This window comes from Pyxicephalus adspersus, chromosome 4 (assembly GCF_032062135.1).
Source record: "Pyxicephalus adspersus chromosome 4, UCB_Pads_2.0, whole genome shotgun sequence".
Classification (NCBI taxonomy): domain Eukaryota; kingdom Metazoa; phylum Chordata; class Amphibia; order Anura; family Pyxicephalidae; genus Pyxicephalus; species Pyxicephalus adspersus.
In genome coordinates, this window is record NC_092861.1 from 77,565,261 (window position 1) to 77,589,930 (window position 24,670).

The 24,670-nt window shown below is 35.0% G+C and overlaps 1 protein-coding gene across 1 annotated transcript in view; it reads left to right on the forward strand.

Moving 5' to 3' along the window:
- GRIK2 (glutamate ionotropic receptor kainate type subunit 2) overlaps positions 1 to 24,670 on the forward strand; it is a 327,366-nt gene that overhangs the window by 222,253 nt on the left and 80,443 nt on the right. Inside the window, exons 8-11 of the mRNA XM_072408700.1 lie at positions 169 to 276; positions 4,032 to 4,145; positions 5,883 to 6,089; positions 16,797 to 17,020. Coding sequence (XP_072264801.1) covers positions 169 to 276; positions 4,032 to 4,145; positions 5,883 to 6,089; positions 16,797 to 17,020 — 653 coding nt within the window. The remainder of the gene's footprint in view (positions 1 to 168; positions 277 to 4,031; positions 4,146 to 5,882; positions 6,090 to 16,796; positions 17,021 to 24,670) is intronic.

Below are 24,670 nucleotides of genomic sequence, written 5' to 3' on the forward strand. Positions count from 1 at the left end.
TATCAAAATATGTACAGACTCTTGCAAGCACAAGCATTGTGACAAAACAAAACCAGCCACTAAGTAAATTATTTAAATGTGTTGAATATTTTATATTTTATTTTTGCAAACATTAATATGTTCTCTTTTATGTACCTTACTTATGCAAATTGCATTTTTCTACCTTAGGCTCACTGGGAAGGCCTCACAGGCAGGATAACTTTCAACAAAACCAATGGCTTACGAACTGACTTTGATTTAGATGTGATCAGTCTCAAGGAAGAAGGTCTTGAAAAGGTACATGGTTTGTTTTATCCAATGAGTCAGGATTAACGCAAATATCGAAAAGCAATCTGGTGAGGCTAGCTTTGATGTAGTGGTTGTTTATAGCTTGCTTCGTCCTGAGATATTAAATTGAATTTAAACTATTAGCAATACAATAAACTGCTAATGACCATGCCCAAGAGTGTTTTAAAGAATTGAAACTGGTAAACTGCGGAAGGTAAATTAAAATGCAGCATATTCCCTGTACAATATTTGCCAGGTAATTGCATCTGATTCATTATGCATCTGAATAATATGATGCATTTTGAAAGCTATAACAAAAACAGAATTGTATTAAAATATTTTGTACATTATATACTGCAGCTGATTAGCTAAAATGTAGAGGAAAGAGAATGCACACTGAGACCTTTCTGAAAGATCTTATTCATAAATCACTGAAACATGTATGAACGTGCATTAGGTAGAGTGATATTTATCATCTATAACGAACCATACTGTTTAAGAATTTTGGTGTGCACCAATTCAGCAGTCAAAATTCACATAAGAATCTCTCCAGCACAGATTAGCCCAGCTAAACGCTACAACAGGCACTGGTGACTGGGATCAGAAAGGCTATAAAGTCCCCACAGTCAATCAAAGCGCAGGACTGAGTCAGGAGCAAGTCTGCCTCTAAAATCCCCTTCTGCTGTGCACAGCCTCAGAGTGTGTGCAGGGGATGCCAATAAAGTATATTAGGCTGCACGGCTAAAGGGAAGCAGGGGCTGCTGCTATTTCTTTATTCTTCTTGCCGCTGGAAATGACATAGCTGGACAGAATAAATAGTGATTGCGCCCACCGGATCACCGGACGGATACACATCTTCCAACAATCATGTAGCAAGACAATGCATGGGCCACAGTATGTGACAAAGTATGTACAACTTGTATATTCAGAAACACAAGTTGTAGAGATACAAGCAGGGAAAATATTGCTTTAATCTGACCTATGATAACGAAACCCAAAGCAAATTTATTTTAATCAAATAGTAGCTTTATAAAATTTGCAAAGTCACCTCTGATAATAAAGGTATGTTGATTAATATCATTATAGCAGGATCTTTGCTAAATGCCTACCCTCTTGCTATGTGAATGAGATCCCACATGCGTGGTGCGTAGACCTTGTGCACCCACAAATTGAGTTACAAAATGTTATTAAAAAGCAGTTAACCCTTAAAGTGCTGAGTATGTTATAAAACATTCTAAACTGCATTTGAGCATACTGTATATACACAGACATATTTATACATATATATATATATATTTTTATATATATATATATGTATATATGTATGTATATATAAACATTAGAAACATTCATTGTCACTTAATATTACATTTTTTTATAATATTTTTCATAAATTGTGTTGGTATTCTAATTACCGGGATTTTCCAGAATTTACAATTCATTATGCCCCAAGGGATTATCTGTTTTTTTGACTGAGATGTGCTGCTAAATCTTTCCAGTTTTCTGGGCTGCGTTAAAATTAAAAAAAATGTTGTAAAAGTTGGCTGGAACAAATATGTTGCCAAGGTTAATCTGCCAATTACCCATTTTGCTGAAGTTCTATCTTGCTACTAGAAGTAATGCAATGCTATAATGCTTGCCCAGTCAACTTCTGTGTGGGCCAAACTAGATTGCTGATGCTGTATAAATATTTTTGTTCAGTATATCCTAGAAGAGATAAACATATCTTTAAAATATAGCATTTGAAATGTTTCCTCTGGATCACATTAGTTATGAAGGGAACCACTAATGCTATAGTGGAAAACAGAAGAAGTTGATTTGACATTTGTAATAAATATATGTGAATGTATGGCAGCAAAGCAGTCAAAGGTAGTATTATTTATCTGATGTTACGTTTACTTAAAATACAATACTGTTTGGTACCTGTCATCTTTTATGACTACACTTTTGCCTATTATATACATGTGTTCATGTATAGACATGGGTTCTGAAAAAAGTTGGCTGAAGAGGCATTTAAAGGTTTTATAACACGAGAATTTATTAAAGTGTACAGTATGTACCGCTAAAACCTTTTTAGTTTTGGACAGAGAAAGAAAGGATTAGGACTCCAGTTTTTTTTTTTTAATTGCTGCATGTCCATACTGTGTAGATTTCCCCCCTTTTTTCTACCCCTGTTCTGGTGACCTTCTTCTTTTTTTGTTCTATAAACCTAACAACATGAAAACTTAAACAATGTAGTATATATTATGGGGATCCCCCTATGGGATCCTATATAGCAACCGTCCCCAAACCTGTGGTCTGCAGCTCTGGCCGTTGCACCCCCCAGCGGGTGGTGACCATGTCTCCTGTATGCATCACAGGCTCAGGGCAGTGGGCGGGTTGTGTCTCTAGATACAATCTACCCACTCTCCCAACCCAGGCTCAGACCTGCAATGGGAAAGTGGGTGGGTTTTGGCATCATGACATCACTTTGGAGGAAGTTTCTCCCCCTTTAAATGACACATGCACAATCTGGAGTCCATAAATAAGTGGTCCATGATGTCCAAAAGGTTGGGTACCACAGCCATATAGGATCCCTCTTTTGGCAGGTAACACGGGATTACCCATGGTATGGGGTTTTAGAAGAATCTGGTCTTCACTAGAGCACCCCTCAAGGGTTGATGGGTCGGTAATCCCGGTGACTTCCAGCCAAGGGGTTAAGTGCAGTCAAAACTGCTTAACAGGCAGCATAGTGACAATAACCACACAGGAAATTGGGGTAATGTCAGTATCCAAGCAAGAGGTCAGGGCAGGTGGCAGGCAAAGTCATTGTCAGTATCAGGAGATCAGATAACAATAAGCAGGCACAGGATAGGTGTGTGCCATGGAAAATCCCAAACGCAAAGTTACAGCAACATCCACCATTTCCGCTGAGCCTAAAATAGAATCTGCCCCTTTAAGCAGCCCTTCCCCCTGTGCTGTGTCAGATTGTGCATAAATGCCCTCAGACATGTTAGACCTGGAATTGCATCTGCATACTTTGACAGGCAGGGGAGAGAGCAAGTGCTGAGCCTGAAAGGTAAAAAGGGTAGACTTGCGCAGGACGTTTTGTCATTGAGTACCACTGCAAGCGACAGGTAGTGTGACAGAATTGATAGATGATTTACAAAAATTGTAATACATGTTTACTGTGCAAAATGAAAGCTTAGGTCTCGTACGGACATCAGGTAGATGCCAGATTTATGCCATTTGAGATGACCTTCATGATTATTTGCAGAGAAAGGAGAACAAATGAATGCTGTTCTACACCATTCTGTTCTTTAGTGAATGGAGGGGGAAGAAAATGAGCCAATGGCAACCCAATGTGTTCTGCTCCATAGTGATCATTCATGCACAGTTGTTTAAGTATTGATGAATGACATCAGGGAACTCTGTACACATGCTGGATTTTTACCCAAGATGAGTACAACTTTTCGTCACAGATGACAATAGTCTGGTGTGTGTGAAGGTAGCTTTGTCTTATAGCTGTGTTGAATACCTAATAATGTGCAAGGGAAATTCAAATGTGATTAGTTGAATGATGCTTAGCTTCACTCTATTTACTAGGCAAACATGCACTTTGCAAGGTCAATATTAATTATTCCTTAAGTAAATCAACCATTCCCATTCCGAAAGAATTCTTGCATTGCACTTTCGGTTAAGCAATTGTTATGTCTCTCAGAGTTGTCACATATTATAACATGCTAATGCTAATTTGCCTGTTTTATCACAATACTTTTTTATAGATTGGAACTTGGGATCCAGCTAGTGGCTTAAACATGACAGACAATCAAAAAGAAAAACCTGCAAATATAACAGATTCCCTTTCTAACCGTTCTTTGATTGTTACAACAATATTGGTAAGTCATTGCTCAGTGTTTAATATTTTATTTTAAAACTACAAATCTTACAGTTGACTCCCTTACACATATATGCTTGGTGTAAAGTTGGTTTGTGTTTATGTTTGGACTGCTGGGGAGATGTGTTACCACTTGCTCACACACCTAAACAGCTTCCATATTTAGCATCTCACCCATGGCCACCAATAGACCTTATTTACAATCTCACCCATGGCCACCAATAGACCTTATTTAGCATCTCACCCATGGCCACATCTCACCCATGGCCACCAATAGACCTTATTTAGCATCTCACCCATGGCCACCCATAGACCTTATTTAGCATTTCACCCATGGCCACCAATAAAGAATAAATGGGGGCAGTTCCAGGAAAATCTGTACCCCCAACTGCTGCCTGCTATAAAATGGCAAGCTGCCAGCCACTGGAAGCCAAACAGAAATCTTGCCAAGGAAAAAAAAATTTGAGCAGCTTACAACTCCATGGATGTAATAGATGTATATATTTTCTTCTTTGGGGGTTACATTTTCACCTACCTTCAGGTCTCCCTTTGGGGAGGAAGGTGAGTGAAGGGGACACTTTAGGGGCTAGATTTGAGTTAGGATGAGGATACCACTTAGGGTTAAGGATAGACTTTTGGGTAAAGGTTAGGATTTGGGTTTAGGGTATTGTCATGATTTAGGTTAGGGTTTTAGTTTGGGGGACTCTCTTCTTTTGAGGTTAGGCTAAATTTTAGCTTCAGGTTGATAGTAAGGCTTTAATATCAGGTTAGGGATTAGGACATAGAAGTTGATGAACTTATGTTTTAAGTTGTGAGGTGGTTAAGAAGCTTGGTATTATTTTAGAGGATGGTAAAATGTTCAGACAGGGTAAGGGTAAGTGTTGAGAGGTTCTTTGGTAGAGAAAATACTTTATCTTTTTAAGTCTTAGAGTAATACAAGATTTTTAATAACTTGTAATGTTGCCTAAGGCATTTTGCTAAAAATTACCAGCACTTAAAACAAATGCGTTATTAGTATGCTTTATAAATGCCTTTGATAACACAGCAGCATGAAATTGTCTTTCTGAAACGAAGATAATGGCTAAGTCTTGTATTTGTCATTGCTTCCTCTCTTGCTGTGAATGCTTTTCGTTGTTAAATTAGAAGGATCATTACATATGTATGGGTAGCATTCTCTTTTTGTATTTTTTGTGATCCAACCTGGTTTTAATATGTTGCATGGCAAAGAAATTAAACCAACTCAGAAAAAAAACTATATCCATAGTGCATATTTAAATTTTAAATGCAATGTGTTTAAAGTTCCTGAAAAAGGAACCATTTTTTCATATTTGTAGTTCCAAAAAAAATACATTAGAGGGTACATTTTATCTGAAACACATTTTTGGCACAGGAAAATATTCTTTTATTTAAACACGCTATCAAACAAATAGAAAACACTGAAAGAAAGTGCAGCTGCAGGTGTAAAACCATAACTGTTGCATTAACAAAAGAGAACAATTTCAAGAGATTTATCAAATTGTCAGATACAAATAAGTAAAATCACATTTGATTATTCCAGTTATTTCTATTCACTGGTATTTCAGAGAAGGAATAATGAGCCAATGCAACACATTGGGTTTACATTTACAGGTACTTTTTTCTTTACAACCTTTGTAAGGACACTTTTGGTGTCAGAATTTGTTATTGAAGAAAAGGAGTAAAATTTCTAAATGTATAAAAAACACATTTCGTTCAACAGGAGGAACCTTATGTAATGTTTAAGAAATCTGATAAACCACTATATGGAAAAGAGAGATTTGAAGGCTATTGCATTGATTTACTTCAAAAGTTATCTGAAATACTTGGATTTAAATATGAAATTCGGTTAGTGGAGGATGGCAAATATGGAGTTAAGGATGATGCCACTCAACAATGGAATGGAATGGTTCGTGAACTCATGGATCACGTAAGTTAACATTTATCATAATTTGCTTTTTGCTCTGTGTTTTTTGTTAATCAGTACTATATACTAATACTATTACTATTATTATATATTTAATTATATATACAGCATACACAGCATTACCAACAAAAAAAGCCATGTTACTTAGAGAACAAGTAGAGATTAAAGATGCTGAGCTAGTGCTAGATAATTCCTTTCCTTTTTTTAAGGTGAATTTAGAATGATTGGCAAGTCAGCCAAGGTTGCTATAGTACAGGCAAAAGATAATCCACAAACTCCACTGCATACATTGTCAATACTGCCAATTTGAGCTACAAATAAAGCCCAATATGGCTGTTATTTTAAAAATATTTTCTTCCAATAATAATGATTTATTCGGTATGTAATACTAAGTAAGAATTAATAGAAGAAGCACATTAAGGTTTTAAAAATAGTATATCTCTTAACGAATATAAGTGTAAATAAACCCCAAACTAATAAAGAACATTATTCGTTTACCAATCTTTAGATATGGTGGCTGCACTTATTTTTGTTTCTTTTATTTTTACTTGGCAATACCTCTAGTACCAAAGTTTCTGTCCTAGGGAACATTATTTTATTGTACTCTATCAATTGAGGGGCAATGCTGTCACTTGACTACTGAAAACCTTCCCTCTCCTCATTTACATATCATGGGTACAGCGATGCGTAATATGTTGGCGCTATATAAATCCTGTTTATTAAAAATAATAATAATAATAATAATAATGGGTGTCTGTAGCCCACAGAAAACTAGATAGGTTTGGAAGGCATGGCATGATCAACATTTTTATGTGCACTAATAATATTCTCAATACTAGTAACTTCTGTGTACAGTTTCAATCTGTATGGATGTCTTTCCATTACTTGCTTTGTATGGAAACATACAATTAGTTATTAGTTATATTTAGTTATTATTATAAGTATTAGGAATCTAGAGATCATTATAATTCCCCCAGTTCAGAAAACCCATTCATAAAGCCACCATTTACAAAGCATTATATGCATTTAAAGTATAATTAGAATTATCAGAGAAATGAAATTACTATTTTATTTTATGAATTGGGTAAAAGGACAATTATACATCTGTATGTCCCCCCATTAAGATATTCTATTCCAGAGGCTTTTTCATTTTACCACAGAAAAATACTATATGGTTTACATTTAGGTTAGGTACCCCACATATTTTGATGCTCACTATCAACCCTTTACTTAAAATACTTATCAGTGATGATGAAACCTCAGTTTCTGAATTATGATGGGGTCGTCATAACGCATCTCCTTCTTAACCCAGAGGACTACCTGTACACAGAACTTACAAATATTGTTCTGAAAACATTACATTACAGCCTCTCTCTAATAATTTTCTGAAATTACAATAATAAAAAGATATATCTTATAAGGGTTGACCCTTTCATCTGGATTTTTTTATATATATAAATTATCATAAAGCATTAAAACTACTATACTACCTTCATGACCAGGTATGATCTAGTTTTAATGTTCCTTTAAATTTGGATTTAGATAAATTGTACTATACAAATTAGAAAATATAAATTGATTTGCACCCTACAAAATATCATTGTGAGAAATGGAGGAAATTATTTTGTTCATGCAGCAGAAAATATACGGACATCATGATGTCAGTTTACAAATATGGAAAGGCTTCACATAATGAGAACAGATATCATTTACTGACTTTAGAACTCATAAAAGATAACAATCCCAAGCCCAGAAAAGAAGATAAAGAAGAAATATGAAAAAGGTTTTGTTTAAAGAAAGAACAGGGCAAATTTATAGCATTATCTAATAGGTGAAAACCAGTGCAATGTACATTACTGAGGCATATTATTATATTACTAAGAGATACAATGTGCTCGCTAAAGATTTATTCTGAAATTTATTATTATCTTACACCAAAATGAATTGTGAATTTGGTGTAATTTTTTTAAACTTTTGTATTTGAGTGAGGGCACTAAAAGATTTCAAATTTACTAAAGTGTGCTGCAGTGTTATGGGTGATGCAGTATAAATATGTTGATAATGAATGAACTGTCCATGGTCTTGAACATTTCCAATTAAAGATATATTTTTGTGTCATAGGCTAGAAAGAGCCATATTGATTTGTATTTCTAATTTTGCAAACATATAACATAAGCACACTGATTCCTTACACCCCTTATCTACGCCCATGGGTGAGACTCTACATGCTAAATATAGGGAATGAATGAAGGCAGCAGTGAGGGATGCAGTATTGCCAGCTGTAAATGTTTAAACACTGGTTCAGGAAGAACCAATACAGTAGTGTGGTAGGCCAAACAGCTGGCAAGGTGCAAGCCACTGAGAGCCACACTAATTGCTGGTTTCACAGCCATTCCTAACCCCTAAACATGTTTTAATTAACAGTAATTTGTTAATTAGAAATGCAGGTTTATTGGTGATGGGTGAATGTTGTCACAATCCTCGGCTAATAGGATTCTGTCCAGTGGGTACCTTGTTAACCACATGAAAGCTTATGTTGAAATTAGGAACAATTCATATTCATCCCACATTGGCACTTAACATATCAAATACCCTTTTTTTGTGGCTTCTTCACATTCCCTTTTCACATGATAGTACAAAGCACTTTACAGTACATATTTATTTAGACAATGCTAACACTTTGTACTTCTTAGGACATTGGTCCATACCTACTTAGTACCTTCCTAATAAATTTTAGCACATTTTCCATCCCTAGTTACTTAGTATGTTTTTAATCCCAATTTGCACGGAAGAAATAAACAAGCCATTTTGTTAAATTAATTTTCTATATTATTATTTTATAAATGTAACCTTAATTGTATGCATGGGTGCACCATTCTCAGAAGAATGCTTTGGTATGTTTGGCCAGGTTTGCAGATATATTGATGAACCTCTAAATGTATGTATTTGAGCCATAGGGTGGAGATGGACTTTTCTACAGCATAGCTTTTCTCATGTGCAAATAATCTCCTATTAGGTAGTTTTGGACAGCTGTACACAATTAGAGCTAACAAATTGCCACCTGCTTAAGATCTACCAAAGGAAATGGTACTAAAATAGTTTAAAAAAAGCAAAAGGTGTGTTCACATACAACTTAATATACAAGCTTTCCCCCCCCCCCCTAAATTAATGATCAAATCATGTTTTCCTAATTTGTCTAATCTAGCTGAAATAAACTGAAAATAGGCATATATTCCTAAGAGGCAATAAGAAATTAAAATGTATGTTGAAGTGTACTTTTAATTATAGTTTTGCATTTAATATGTTTGCTTTAAAAAGAAAAAAAATGAAGAATTAATGTTTTTCTTCAGGCATACTGATTTTTAGTGCAGAATTAGTGATGTTCTACATAAACTCTAATTATACCCTTGCTATTTTAAAAAGTACTTATTTTAAGACATTGCATGCAGTGATCTTTTGTGCAACACAGCAACACAGACAGAAATACATTTATATAAACAAATACAAATCATTTTTTTATATTTTATATTAATAAATTATTGAATATGTATGTTGTGAGCAGAACAGGAAGTGTAAAGAGAGTGTAGTTCCAATGGAGTAGAAAAATTGCTCTAGCCCTGCTCTAAAACAGTTCTAACCCTTCCCTATTTTATTTAAAACAAAAAAGGCATTTATTTGAACCACCAATAATAATTTAAATACATAGATACATGTAGTGTTAAGCTTAACATTATAAAATTCTTTATTGCAAACATATTCTCCTTGTCCTTTCTATCCCTTTACTTCTGTATAGACTTTTGCCTTATAGTATAAAGATACATTATCTGAAATTTCTGAAAAAATCCATCTAACTAATATGGAAGCCAACAGTGATATTTTACAACCATTATACCCAATTTTTCACTCATTCCCTCACAGCCCCCTGTTACATCATGGCCTTTATGCTGATTTATTTTAGATAATGCAAACTGCACTATATTCTATTTTTTTAGATTTAAGAAAAGTATACAGAACTACCAATCTAATCCTGTGTGCTAAATGTAATTCTACGTGTCTCTTGTTCCACAAGGATTTAAAATATAATTACATTTGTCCAGGTCAGTTGTGTTAAGTAACATGTGTGCCTCAAGTGTATAAATTTAAAACGAAAATCAAAATAATGAAAACAGCATATTACCACCAGCTTTATTTAATACCTCTGTATTATGTGCACACAGAGAACAGAACTTAAATGATTAATAGCATTATTGATAAAATCTTCATTATATTCATACCTTCACTAGAATGCTGAAAAAAATATCAGTATGGTTTTGGCAAAAAAACAGCTCAACTTGATTTTTGTGAGTTTCTTCTGTGGCTTCTTTCTCATTTTCCTATATCAACCACTTGATTGTTTAATGTTGCCTCTGTTTAGTTCGCCCAAAGCTACCCTTTTATTCAGGTATATTCATAGCTCATAACTCAAATCTCATAGAGGTCAATGACAGAGGCAGATTTTACCAGTACTACTATGAATAAATGACAAGCTTTGAGCAGGCAAATGCAGCCCCCCATTGGTGTCCAAGCCAAATTGGCAGTCATGTCTATTAAAATTAATGGTTGCCAGGATGCTGCCTTACCTGACCTACTATTAGTTTCAGCTAGCAGCCAGCCAGCAACAAACTGAATTTGTGGTTCACATGTCCTTAAAGAGGAACTAAATCCAAAACTGCATAATCCCAAAAAAATCCACTTACCTTCAATCCAGCAGAGCAGTCTGAACCACCCGGAGGTCTCTTATGTTGGGTCCTGTGTCGGCCTGCCATCCGTCCCTGAGCCGGCCCGCTGGTGCCGTCATCTTCGCCATCTTTGCTTCTACTTCCTGTTCTTCTTCCTACATCACCCGACCCAGGCACAAGATCGGGTGACGTAGAAAAAAAAAACTTGACGATCTCACTGCGAATGCGTGAGATTGGCAAATTTTTTTTTCCTACGAAAAGGCTCCTTCTGCGCATGCCCAAGATGCACGGGCATGCACAGGAGGAGCACCCAAGAGCTACCCGGGATTCCTGACATAGGTATCGTGGGAGGCTTTGCGCTCCTATTCATTCAGAATCAGGGGGCGGTGCTGCACTCTTTTTTTGTCTACCCTTTTGAGTAAAGTGAAATTTTTGTGTTTAGGTACGCTTTAAAATGGAAAATATTTAATTGACTGTAAAGTCAGCATGTGAGACTGAAAACATCCCCCCCCCCCCCCCCGAAAAAAAACATGTTCCCATGACTCACCTGCTGCTGGAAGACCAAAAGTGGCAAAAGTTTGTCATGATGGCTGGTGAAGGAGTATCAATAAAATTATATTCACCAAACTGTTTTCTTACGTGAAACCAGAAGCACTCAGTTTTCTATACATCAGAGCTGTGAAATTGTGGATGGAAATGTAGACTGAGCAGTGGTTTTCCTTGATCTGCTAGAGTAAAGGACAGGGTTATTAGCAGGGGTCAAATAGACCTTAGATGTCACATGTAACAAATAGTTGTGCAATAATGCACATTTACAATGACCTTTTTTCATGTGCAACAACGTTTAGACTTAAAATGTTTGTTTTACAAAGTGCAAGTTTTATTTAAAATTATGGGTCTGAAATGGTTAATGAAAACAATAGAAATTTTGAGCAGCATATCAAAATACAAAGATCACGTTTTAATGCTATATTTCAGAGATATGTACGACTAATTATGGCTAAAGACCTGATGAAGGGCTCAATCCTGGCTGGCTTAGACGTTGTACTGAGAATATAATGAGCATTTTTTAGGGTAGTTTCATACTAATTACAGCAATGGACATTAAAATAAACACATCCTGTAAAATCATTCAACATCCAGATTTATATAAAGAAGGAACAGATCATTTTAGGAAATTGATGCATTATATAGAAAATATGTTCATCAGAATCACACACACCAGATCTTGGCATGCTTAGTTAGAAAACAAGATGTAATCAAAATGTACTATTCTATCTATTTTCTTTGATTTCTGTTTCCATCCTATTTTTTGTTACAATCTTCATCTTCTGTACAAACTGAAAAGCTTGGCTGACAAACCAACCAAGCCTGAAGACAATTTATGTATGTATATCATCTTCATACGGTAGATTGGTATTACAGCACACTGACCTGTCTTTGAGTACTGACATAAATCAGATCTCTAGGAAATCATTACTAAGACAAAATGTCATCTTTTACAGAAGCATTTGCTGTTACTAGTTTTATGAAGTTGTTTAAAATATTATGTATTTATGCAGTTGTTTTTTACTTTACTTTCTAATGCCTTGGGATGTCATATCCATAAGATAGAGGATATCAGTCATTGCTTGATTTTACTTATAAAAGGTACAGCTGGGTGACTAGATGAAACATAAACTAATCTCAGTTTTCTGCCTTTGAGCCAGATAGAAAAGGAAAAGTTCACTTTAATCCTTAGGACATACTAGTTGAAGATTACTCTTGTGTATCACTGCAAGGGTTTATGCTCGAAGCAGAGTATAAAATTCTTTCAAGCTTCTTACATTCTTATTTTCTGAATACTCACTTTAGTGATTTTTCCTGTCGCAGTTGATTTATATTTTAAGACCCAATGGCTTTCTTCTTTATACAAAAAGAAAAAAATAGGGTAAATACTTTATATATTTAGAATAGTACAATCAGATGTTCTTGTCACTAACAGTTATCAGTCCTGGCAGGTTTTGAAAAGACTTACAATAATCTGAAATAAACTGGATCTTAGTTTTGATTCAGTATACCGGGAAAAAGTTATTTACTGTACCATTAAATGAAGATAATTATCTCTGTTTTGTAGTTTCAAAACATAATGTAATGCAAAACAGCACAGATTTTTTTGAAATCTGTTAATTATATTGTCCTAGCACATTAGAAGTCATGGCAATCTATTGTTTGCTAACATGTACGGTAGTATAGCTCTTCAAGAAATGAATAATATTTAAATTTATACTATTATTTTCATTCAAGTTTCAATTTAAAGAAAATGAATAGTGTTTTCAAAATGTACACAACAAAGAATGATTCACCAAAGCTGCCCACAAAGCCAGATTCACTTCAAACACAGTGCTGTCAGTCCTATTCTGTCAGTTTGCTTGAAAGAAAAAAAGTGGTAGAATAGTTACCTTATTGAAGTGATGGAGATTTTCTGCATGACAGCAACTAAAGTATTTAAGATGAATTTATGATTATAAATAAGAAGATAAGTAGTGTTGGTGTTTGAATTCGGGTTGTCCTTATATTCAACCCGAATATGGCTGTTCGAATTCGGATAGACCAGACCCGAAAAACACGGGATTGGACTTCGGGAATTCGTGTGTAAAAATATGTGTGTAAAAAAAAGAGGTTTTAATGTTAAAGAAATTTATTGAATGTGTTACTTGTGTAACTAATTTTTATTTTTTTACAGGTTATCCCATAATGACAGAATGATTTCCATGGCTGCACAGCCGAGAGAATCCTCCTGTCAGTGTGGGATCCCCGGACACTAGAGTTTAAATGAGGACAAGTCTCCCCATTCATTCACCTCTAGTGCTCTGTGATTGACTGAGGAAAGGAAAATCCTGATGATGCTTGAGCTGTCATCTGGGTTCACCTTCCCTCAGCCAATCACTCTCATCTGAGTTCAGTTCCCACAGTCACTGTGCTGTACTTACCCTTGATAAGTACAGCCCGGTGACCGTGGGAACTTGCGGTCACAGCTGATTTGAGACATGGGAGTACTTTCAGTCAGCTGTGACTGCAGATGAACTCTTAATGGAGTTTCTCCTTGTGAGAGTTCATCTAAGTTCAGTTCCCACGGTCACCGGGCTGATAAGTACACCCCGGTGACCGTGGGAACCACGGTCACAGCTGATTTGAGGCATGCGAGTGCTTTCAATATGCTGTGACTGCAGATGAACTCTCAATGTAGTTTCTCTATTGAGAGTTCAAGTGCATTTCTGTTCCCACGGTCACTGGGCTGATAAGTACAGCCCAGTGACCGTGGGAACCGCAGTAACAGTTGATTTGAGGCATGCGAGTGCTTCAGTCAGCTGTGACTGCAGATGAACTCTCAATGGAGTTTCTTCATTGAAAGTTCATCTGAGTTCAGTTCCTACGGTCCCCGGGGAGCGTGGGAACTTGCGGTCACGTTTCGCTGTTCCGTATGATTCTCTATCCAAGAACACATACTACAGTTATGCTAGTGACGCTAAAACTTGTGGTTCTACACAGTCCCGAAAAAAAAAATCCCCCCCTATAGACTTTAATAGTGTTCCAATTCAGCGTTTGATCACCCAAAAAATATCGGGCTGTTCGATCGAATAGCCGCCGAATCGAACACTGAGCTATTCAACCAACACCAAAGATAAGCAGTAAACCTTACCTTACTAAATAACCTTAGTATTTACCAAGTCCTTCCCCTGCCTTTCCCAGTCTTAGAACTCTTAGCGTACAGAAGATTAAAGCCTTAATACAGATATGTTTTACAAGCCTAAACTACAGTGTTTGAAAAACATTTAGTAGTTTTCAGTCAATACATCTTGGGGATTATTTGAATTCTCATCCTAGGGTGACAAACCTTCCTGACTGTATTCCCAAGTAGGAACAGTGTTGTCCTTCTAGAATTAATGTTGCTTGATGAAGTTATTGTGCTGATACAAAGTTTGCTAGCATATACAGCTTGAAGTCATGGGATATTGACATGCACAATCATAAAAGGACATGAGCCTGAAATAAAAGCAGCTGCATGGAACTTTTCAAGGTGAAAAAAGAAAACTAGTGAACTCGTTTTTTTGGAAAAGTAAACTTGTCTCCCAAATACACTGAGTTTCTTATGTCCCACTTTCTTAACCATATTGACTATAATGCAACTCTTAGAGCTCAATTACTTTTTCAGTTCAAATCACCTTAAGGACCTGTTGTTTATTGACCTTTGTCGAGTCAAACCTAAAGCCCTCCATAAAATGTTATTTTAACCTACAATTGATAGTTATGTATCTAAAAGTAGAATATATACCTAAGACATACATTACTTTGTACTGTGTTCCAGAAGTAGATTGTTAAAGTATCACAAAAAATAACACCTTTACAGGTGGAAAGCAGTTGATCCCTCCGCAATCATAGTCGCTTCAACACTGTCCCCTCTTCTTTCTCCAACCTAGCGCAGGCTGGACCCCAGGCCACCATCTTTTTCCGGGTTCTTCTTTCTACATCACCTGATCTTGCATTGCACAGGTGCAGGATCAGCCGGCGTGCATTAGATCAGATTTTTTTTTTTTTTTAAAGTAGAAGAAAGCACCTTCTGCACATGCCCAAGATCGGGCAAGGAGCAGTCTGCAACCTTATATGTGACATAAACATACCAGGAGTGTCAGTCTTACCTCTTCCTCACTAAAGCGCAGATGCGTCTCTCCTGCGCATGCGGGCAGTTCTTATTCTGGGCGTGCGTCTGTTTCCAGGCTTTATCAAATCCTTCCAGTGTGCCGGCCATTAAGAAAATAACCTCTTGACCAGCTCTGGCTATTTAGCTAGCTTACACACTGCACTCTGTGTTCGTGCAACGTGTCTCCATTGTGCCGAGCCCCTAGTTCTGTTGACCTAGTTCCTTTTCACCTGGTGCCTAATTCAGTGTTTCCTCTGTCCAGCTTCTGTTTTAACCCCTCATTGTCCAGTCTGTTGGTTCCCAGCCAACTACCCTGTGCTTTTCCAGTGTTCCTGTCTGTCTGTGGATATCCCTGTCTTCTGTGTTCCCTGTGCCTGCAGTGGCGCCTGTACCCTGTGTCTGTCTCCTGGATCCCTGGCAATTGACCCTGGGCATTTGACCTGACCTCTCTTACTTGCTGCCTGCCTTGACCTCGGTCTTCCTTGACTATCCTTCTGCTTTGTGATTTGGTACCGCCCTTCCCAGGGCTCACACCACCTCTGTGCAAGCCATAGCGCCCTCTAGTGGTCCTGTCTCTCCGTGTGTAACAAGGAGTATACCATCATTGCATATGGGATTTTAATCTGGTTGCAAATTGCTAATAAATGTGGGTTAGCAACAAATGAGTTGAACTGCTAACTGTAAAGGAGTGGTGTAGGATTATATTTTTTAAAGAAAGGCAAATATATCATTTTAAATTTTATGGTTTATTAATTATTTATCATAATAAGACCATAATAGGTAGTGTGAAATAGAGTAATGGTGAATATTCAACTTGATTTCAGTTTACTGTATTCAAGAATTTGACAGTTAAATTTTGACAAGTTGCCAGAAAAAAACATATTTGTGCATAAAGTTCCTTTTTTTATATATAAAGCATGTAATTAAACATAGACTATACAATTGTTTACCCTAGGCTCCTACTGTAGTCAGTTGCATACCATGCAAATGCATTTAACTGGGAAGGCCAGCTTTTTTTGTAAAGGGCTCCTAGAGGATGGTGATTATTCATCTTTTTTGTTATAAGGTCATACATTTATTTGAAAGAATAAATTAACCTCTCTACCTCTTTTTTTATTACATTGCCTATGTAGGGTAAGATTTGTCAGCTCACAGATATATAGTTATGCTTTGATTTATGAGGTATAACACATGTGAGTTTGTCCACTAAAGCGTAAACTGTTTCTATACATCTCTGAGTTGAATGTAGTTTGTTTTGCCGTCTAGTGTGAGTCACTCAGTTTCTTTCTTGTATTTTGTTTCCATCAACAGAAAGCTGACCTTGCAGTTGCACCACTGGCTATTACCTATGTGCGGGAACAGGTCATCGACTTCACCAAACCGTTTATGACTCTTGGAATAAGTATTTTGTACCGAAAGCCTAATGGTACAAACCCAGGCGTCTTCTCCTTCCTGAATCCTCTTTCCCCTGATATCTGGATGTATATTCTGCTGGCTTACTTGGGTGTCAGTTGTGTGCTCTTTGTCATAGCCAGGTAACATACCCACCACTGTGATTGTTTGACAGTTATACACATTTATATCTATATAAATAACTGTCAAAGTCACATGATCTCTATGTTCTGCTTTGTTTCAATATTATGATGTTTTGATATGCAAGTCATTTAAGGCTCTCACCAAAAATTGTCATTGATAGTTTATTGCCTAATACTGCACATAATCAACCATTTTACTACAACTAAACAAATGTTAGCTAATAGCATGATAGTTAGCATTTGATCTGACAATTTCTGAATTTTACCGTCCAAAATTCTTGTTTTGCATAAATAGATCCATCTTTTCTATAATATTAAAAAGCTGGATTTCTGCACACTTGAATAATTCTTGTATATTTATAGTTTTAACAATGATTAAGTAAATTTGCTAACCTATGATTTATTTGTGGAAGCAAGCAGTGGTGAAGATTGCAATATGTTTTCCCAAGGTTTTTAGCACTGCAGAAAACATTCCCATTGATCAGTTTTCAGGCTTTCCAGATGGTAGATGAAATATTTGAGGGTCTCAAAAAAGCTGCTCAAACTTGATTCAAATATGTTCAATGTACTTCGGACGTACATTTACAAGCCATTATTAAACATGTATGTATGAGGTTCTGCAGCCTATATTGTCCAAGAAAGTTACCATGAAAGTCCAGTAATCCACATAATCTGTTTATTTTAGGTATTTTAGTAATATGACTGATAGGTTAGTGACCCAAACCACTCCTTCTTGAGAATGAAAAGAATACCAACATAGACTAGGAAGTCCATCACAATGAACACATCTAAGCTGCACACATTATGGGTTCAACAAACATTGTTTGAAGCTTGCCAAACTAATTCAAAAACAAAACCATTTAGCAAGCCTTAGAATAAGCTTCCAAGGCCATTGCTAAGGAAAAAAAATAGAGTGACTTGATTAGTTACCCCATCTTTTTTATATTTTGGATGAAATCTGAAAGTCTAAGGGTATCCTTTTTCTGGGTTTTACTATCTGTGTTACTATTTGGAATTATATACCATAACTTTTTAGGTGGTTCGTATTGGGTATATTGAAGACTTTCTAGGACTTGTGTATCACACACCACTAAGGTGTTATTTCCTTGCCGATCAAAATAGAAAGATGCGGCTTCATCACACTACCCCCCCCCCCCCCCCTGTAGGGATTAACTTCCTTTAGAAAAGCATCTCCAGCTCTGTGATTTTGTTTCTGGCAAGAAGTTGCCTGTGCCAAGGGAATTTATGATATAGCAAGCTATGCTGGATTTAAGGATGACACTACAGAGCAGTTATTTAAAAATCTGCTAAGAATCTGTGCTGTAAAAAGTTAGTCTTCCTTCATAATGTTGCTTATCAAAATATGAATACTGTTTTTGCATAGCACTACTGAGGCACATTTCACTGACTTTTTAAAACCGCTTAACATTTCATGTGGTGGCTCACAGCCAAGGAACAATTTCACATATCGCTAAAATATTTCCATTCCCATTACAGCATTACTATCTGAACTGTTTTTCAGGCAGTTTAAGAGGCACTTTTTTAAGTCATAAAAGAGATACATCACCAACCATCTTTCAGTTCAGGTTACTATGCTATGTTAATAAATAATACATTAACTTTGATTTAGCTCCCATGTTTATTTAATAGAATTCCCAATTTCTTCCGGATGGTTTTAGCCTTTAGAAAATATTTCCTACTATATACAACAGCTTTTCATTTCTTTGCCCTAAAAGAGTATAAGATTATCCTAAGCATTCTAAAGTTATTTTTAGAGATTTAAAACATACATAGTAACATCTATTTAAATTCAACCCTAATGCTCATTTTATTTAAAAGATTTTATTGTGCCTGTAATTAAATCCGTAAACCTAAAGACTTTTTGAAGGTACATAAATATATGGCCTGATATTAGTAAGCAATGTGACTATTTTGGTTATTGCTTGTGTTAAGCAATTACTTTGTCTACAGGGGCATAGTAGCAGAAATAGGATGTTACACATATACGTATTATATTCTGATGTATATGTATTCTAATAATGTAGAAGCTTTTTATATTTTCTATATAGAAAGGCTTCTGCTTATGTGTTAAATAAAGAAGATAATCATAGTCCAAACACTCCAACAATGGAAGGAGAGTGAGTAAATATTCTAACTTCTGTCCACTATGTTCTGGAAACAAAGTCATGAAACTTCATTGCCATCCTATGGATCTCCTAAAAAATGTAGAGATAGATAGATTAAAGGGTAGCAACTTACATTAGGGTCAGTAGATAATTTGGAGTTTGCTTTTTTCTTACTATTATTGTTGGATCTCAAAAAACTGAAAAACTTTTGTGCTTAAAGTGAATCATAGAAAGATCAGCCTCCATCTCCCTTAAAAAAATGAGCCTAAGTTCCTTATAATAACACATTTAAATACCCCATCAAAGGAAAAATGTTGACCTTGGTGATACTCAGCTTCCTACTGCCATGAGTCTCAAACCATTTTATCTGATAGAAAGCTAAGAAATGGAGGGTTGGATTCAGCATTTCTTAGCTGATTGCTAGAGAACACACACATACAAAACAAGGTTCTAGACCAAAATTACACTAGCATGTAAAAATATGTGGATTTTTGCCCACCACGACAGCTAATGTTAGGAGAACTTTGTTTCTCTGTTATTTTTTCCTAACTTGTTTGGCCTTGTAGTGGAAAAAGCATATTTGTCATCCAGAAAGTATAAATGAACATAAAGTACGGGAGGTATGTGATTAAAGTAAACCTGTATTTTGCCTTGAATGGGCCAAGTCACGAATTTGCTCTAAAGTAGTAGTCTTTAACTTACTATAATTTAAAAGATTCATTTAGCAGTTACCAAGCCACAGTAAAGTCCTGAGAATATGCTTTATTTGATTTGCAATAATGGTACTTTGCTTGACAGAACTCCTTGTGGAAAACTTGGCAATCAAATACAACAATTTACCACTGATAACAAGCCTTCAATAAATTAAGCATAGTGTTGGCTTATTCTATTATTATAGTGAAAATCTCTTACCCTGGATAGAAACAGTTGACATACAAATACAGTATTTGTAACTTTTCTATAAATCTGCCTAGTATGTTAATCTTCATTTCTAGTTCAATTTATTTTTCGTCAGTGCTAGCTGCCTGCATTTCTGCTTGCTCAGCTTTTGAAAGACCTCTTGTGTATTACTTCTTTCAGAGCTGATTCAGAGCTACAATAAGTAGAACAACAAGAGTAGAACAGATCAACAAATGAAGATTAAAAGACCAATGAATTCCAAGGGGAAACAAGGGCATAGGCATAGGTTTATTTTAACTGCCACAATAAAAACACTGAGTTGTCTAAGCAATAAAGTGAAACAGTAATACTCCATGTAAAAAAAATCATATTACTTTCAATTGAATACACTAGATATGCTTGGCATTCTTAGAAGTGAATATTTTTTTTAAAAAAAGGTACCATGATATGCTTCAAACCAAAATAAAAAGAAAATAGTAAACAGTAAACCCAAATAAATATTCAGATTTAAAATTTTTAATTGAATTTCTAAATGGATTCTAAACATCCATTGGTATGTTGGTGTAATGAGTGTAATAGGAACAATCTCTTAACCATTATTGTTTTGTTATCCTTTATCTAGTGTTATTTTATTCTGTATAGATTATTTAGTAATGTTGATTATAACAGTTTTAAAACACAACACACAAATGGTAATGTATAAGAAAAATGTTTTACTTTATTAAACTTTCCAACAATACTTGGTGAGAGCCTCATTGACTTTCAACAAAGGTTTTATGATAGTGTACATTAGTGTATATTTAATAGATCATAGTAGCTATTCAGAATAACCAAAAAAAAGTATTTGTAGGTATAAAGACTTGCAGGTATATATGTAGTTTATTTCATTGCTCTTTGCACCAGAATATTATGAGAAGGTATGCAAACACGTAGGGATGCTTCCTTGATGTTTCCTTATTGTTGTCTTTGGTTTTATTAGCATAGTATATTTTTTATAATATTATTATTTTATAAGCCTATAATAAAGTTGAGATTGTTTAATTGGTTTTATGATCAATGTGCCCTTACATTCTATAAGTCAATGTTTTCTCCTTGCTTCAAATACTTCATACGTTCTGTACAGTATATGCAGTAGTTGTTTTCTTTTTTAATTTAGTACAAAACATTTTTTTTAGTTGATGATTTATTATGATAAAATTTACATGAAATGTATAAACAGGACAGCAATGGCAACTTTAATTTCTCAGAATGAAAAAAGCTGTGAGTTTTTCAGAGATTTTTCAACATACCTTGAAATAAAGACCACACCAAACTTGTTTGCCTTTAAAAACTTAGAAAAGTACACCTTCATGACACGTGGTCTGCAATCCTATGTTGTCCAAATACAAAACAAAAAGTCACTGTGGAACAGTCACATAACAGCAAGGATAGTCCTCTTGTTAGCAAATTAGATCAATGGATAGGATTAGTCTACTTTTAATTATTCAGTAGGGACAGTAATTAAAAATGTTGTGTCTGATAAAAAAAAAAAAAACTTAACCTGTAAACCATCAAGGACAGCAGTTACATTGATCTGTAATCAATCATTTATATTCATATACTGTATGTGATCTGAACAAGTATTTGTAACAGACCAAGATGGGCAAAAATGTTTTTTTATATATTCTCAAAATAGCAGCCACCATCTCTGGTATCTGTAAAAACAGAACTCCCTTTTCAGTGCCCTCTGTTTATATCAATAAATAAATATGTTTATATTTCCTAAGGATCTGAATGTAAAGGAACTATTCAGAATGTAACAGGTTTGTATGCCTGTCATTGCAAGATATGACATTTAATGTACATTGAAAGGCAGCTGTGAATTATTATGCAGTTTAAAATTGCAAACTGTTTAGCTAGGATATTCATTGCTGAAATAATCTGCTGTCAGAGAAGCTGTTGTCATACTGGAATAATATGCCAGTTATAGTTAGGACTCATGTGCCCTAAGGTTTACCTCATTCCATACATCAATTTGTGAGGCCTTATGAATCTATGCTTTGGTGTTGAATATACACATTAAAGTGATATATAACTCTGAAAAACAGTAAAAAAATTTCAGCTTGTCAAGATTTAAGATACATTTTTAAAATTTAGTGGGGCTTTCAAGTATAAGATATAAACTGTATTTAGCCCTGAATTATCAAATATAGAACATGTATTAAACGTACGTTGATTATGTCAAAGTAATCATCATGGTCAAAATGTTAAGCCAGATTGGCAACTATCATTCTTTTATACTGTATTACAGAGAAAGGACTTAACTGTTAGACTATCCTTATGTTAGGCAATATTTGAAAGTATTATTTTTGCAATACTATGTAGTAATGTAAACTGGTCCCAAAAGAGACATACATTTTGCTTTGGGACTTGGCAGTCTTTTTTTTTGGAGTAGTTATGTTTAGTGTTGGCAGATCCTGTATCCCAAACTCAAAAATGTTATTTTAATTTATATGTTTAACCTGTATTATAGAATTCATAATTACCATTCTAATAACATCCCTTTTTTTTTTCAAATAAACTTTTATACGAATAATATTGGCACCACAAAGCTGTGATCACAACAGAAGCTGTTTACTTTTAGACTCTATGTCATTAAAATTCCACATGGCCTGGTCTTAACAGAGAAGGGAGGGAGGAAGGATTCACTTGGATGTGTAAATTATAAAAATTAACCATAAGATTTGTTATTAAGATGCTTTCTTTAACAAAGCAGTGTGATGAAAAAAATGGAATAGGACCAAAAAGCTTAGCCATGTCTTTAGAAGCAAAATAATAATAATAATAATAATAATAATAATAATAAAAAAATAATAATACACAATGTTTTATTTATGTAAGCACCAAACCCCAAACATTTTTATTTTATTTGAGAATAATTAATAAAATAAAACACATATACAAACCCTATAGGTTCTCTTCAATGTGTAAAGTGAAAAGAAAACTACTAAAAGCAATATTGTAAATTATACATCTTAATTGCTTAGGGCTAATTGGCTAAAAGTTTTTAAGACCTAAGACCCAAGATAATAACATTTTCATGAAAAAAAAACATTAACCTTGCTGAGCTAGCGTATCTTTAGCAAATGTCCTTTAACTATGTTTAGGAACTTAAACATATTTAAATCTATAGTAGTACATTGAGGCTATTAAAATCTCTTTATCATTTTTAGTGTGTGTTGATTTTATTTGAAGCAAGGATGAAAAACTTGAGTTATTGCTTGTTACTGGCGGTTTGTGATTTATGATGAGGAAAGGGCAACAACTGTCATCTAAGTTGGTTCAGAATATGCATCATAATAAGTATCCTCTAAAATGAAGAAGTGGGTAAGTGAAACACTGCTTAGTACAGCATAACTTTAATTATCCAGATTGATCTAAATGCATGAGCAATTATGATTTAACTATAGTACAATCTGCAAAACAGTAACAGTATATAAAAAATTGAGGTCAATCAAAATACTGCTTCAAAGTGACCATGTTGTTAAAAAATATGTCAGATAGACATAACTGTAAAACAGATTGTAAATACTTAACTTTTCCTGCTGGCCATGCCACCAAACATTAGATTGTACAAAAACCTTCTTTTTCACTTCCGGGGTATCGATTTACCTGGTCCCCCACAGCCTCCAATAGGCCATTTTGCTGACCTATTTTGTGCCCCCTAATAATGGGGGGTATTATTAGGAAAAAAAATAGTGAGAGATGTAGGAGACCAGGAGATCAGTTCTCCCGGAGTCACAGAATGGTAAGTTTTTACAGTATCTTTTGGAGGTATGTCTATCATCATTTTTTTTATAATGACAAAATCACTTAAAGCTAGTTTGGAAAGCTTGTCAGGTTTAAGATAACACACATGACTGATCTATACCCTATGTTATTAATTAGGCTCACCATTAATTATTTGCTGGTTTATACACACGAATCGAAGTACATATTCATATCCTGAATTTAATCTCTCATGGAAATAGTTATCTCTCACAGAAGGTTCAATTTTTTTTTGGCTGCAATCCTGCCAAGCCTACATAAGTTCCATGGCAGTGAGGTTGATTCTTTTGTATAACTGTAAACAAAGTTATCATGCATGCATATTGGGAACATCAATTGTTCTGAAGCTCCTGACAAGTTTCCATATTGCAGATTCTTTTCAACCAGGCTAGATTTTTGATAGAACTTTAAGAACCAAACCACCCCATTTCTGTTGAGCTAAAAGTACTTTACAATTACTACTGATAACCAATTGTGTTATAGTTTTGCCTTCCAAAAACAGAAAAAATAAAAAAAAATATTTAGAGTGTTTTTTAACAGAATATACCTGCACAAATGACATAAATTGTTTATCCAAAAATTGTTTAAATTATTTATCCATATAAATTGTTTATATTTTAGAAGAGTGGGCTTGGCAATAGTGATCGTTTCATTTGGTCCCTGCACCAAATGTGTATTAATAACAACTGGTTTATAGCGGAAATATGGTTAAAGCCCTTTATTTTTGAGATTTGAAAAGGAAGTGAGAAACATTTGTACCTTCTGCTTTTAGAAGGCATGCATATGTTACACTGCTATAGTGGGGTCTCCTTTTTCC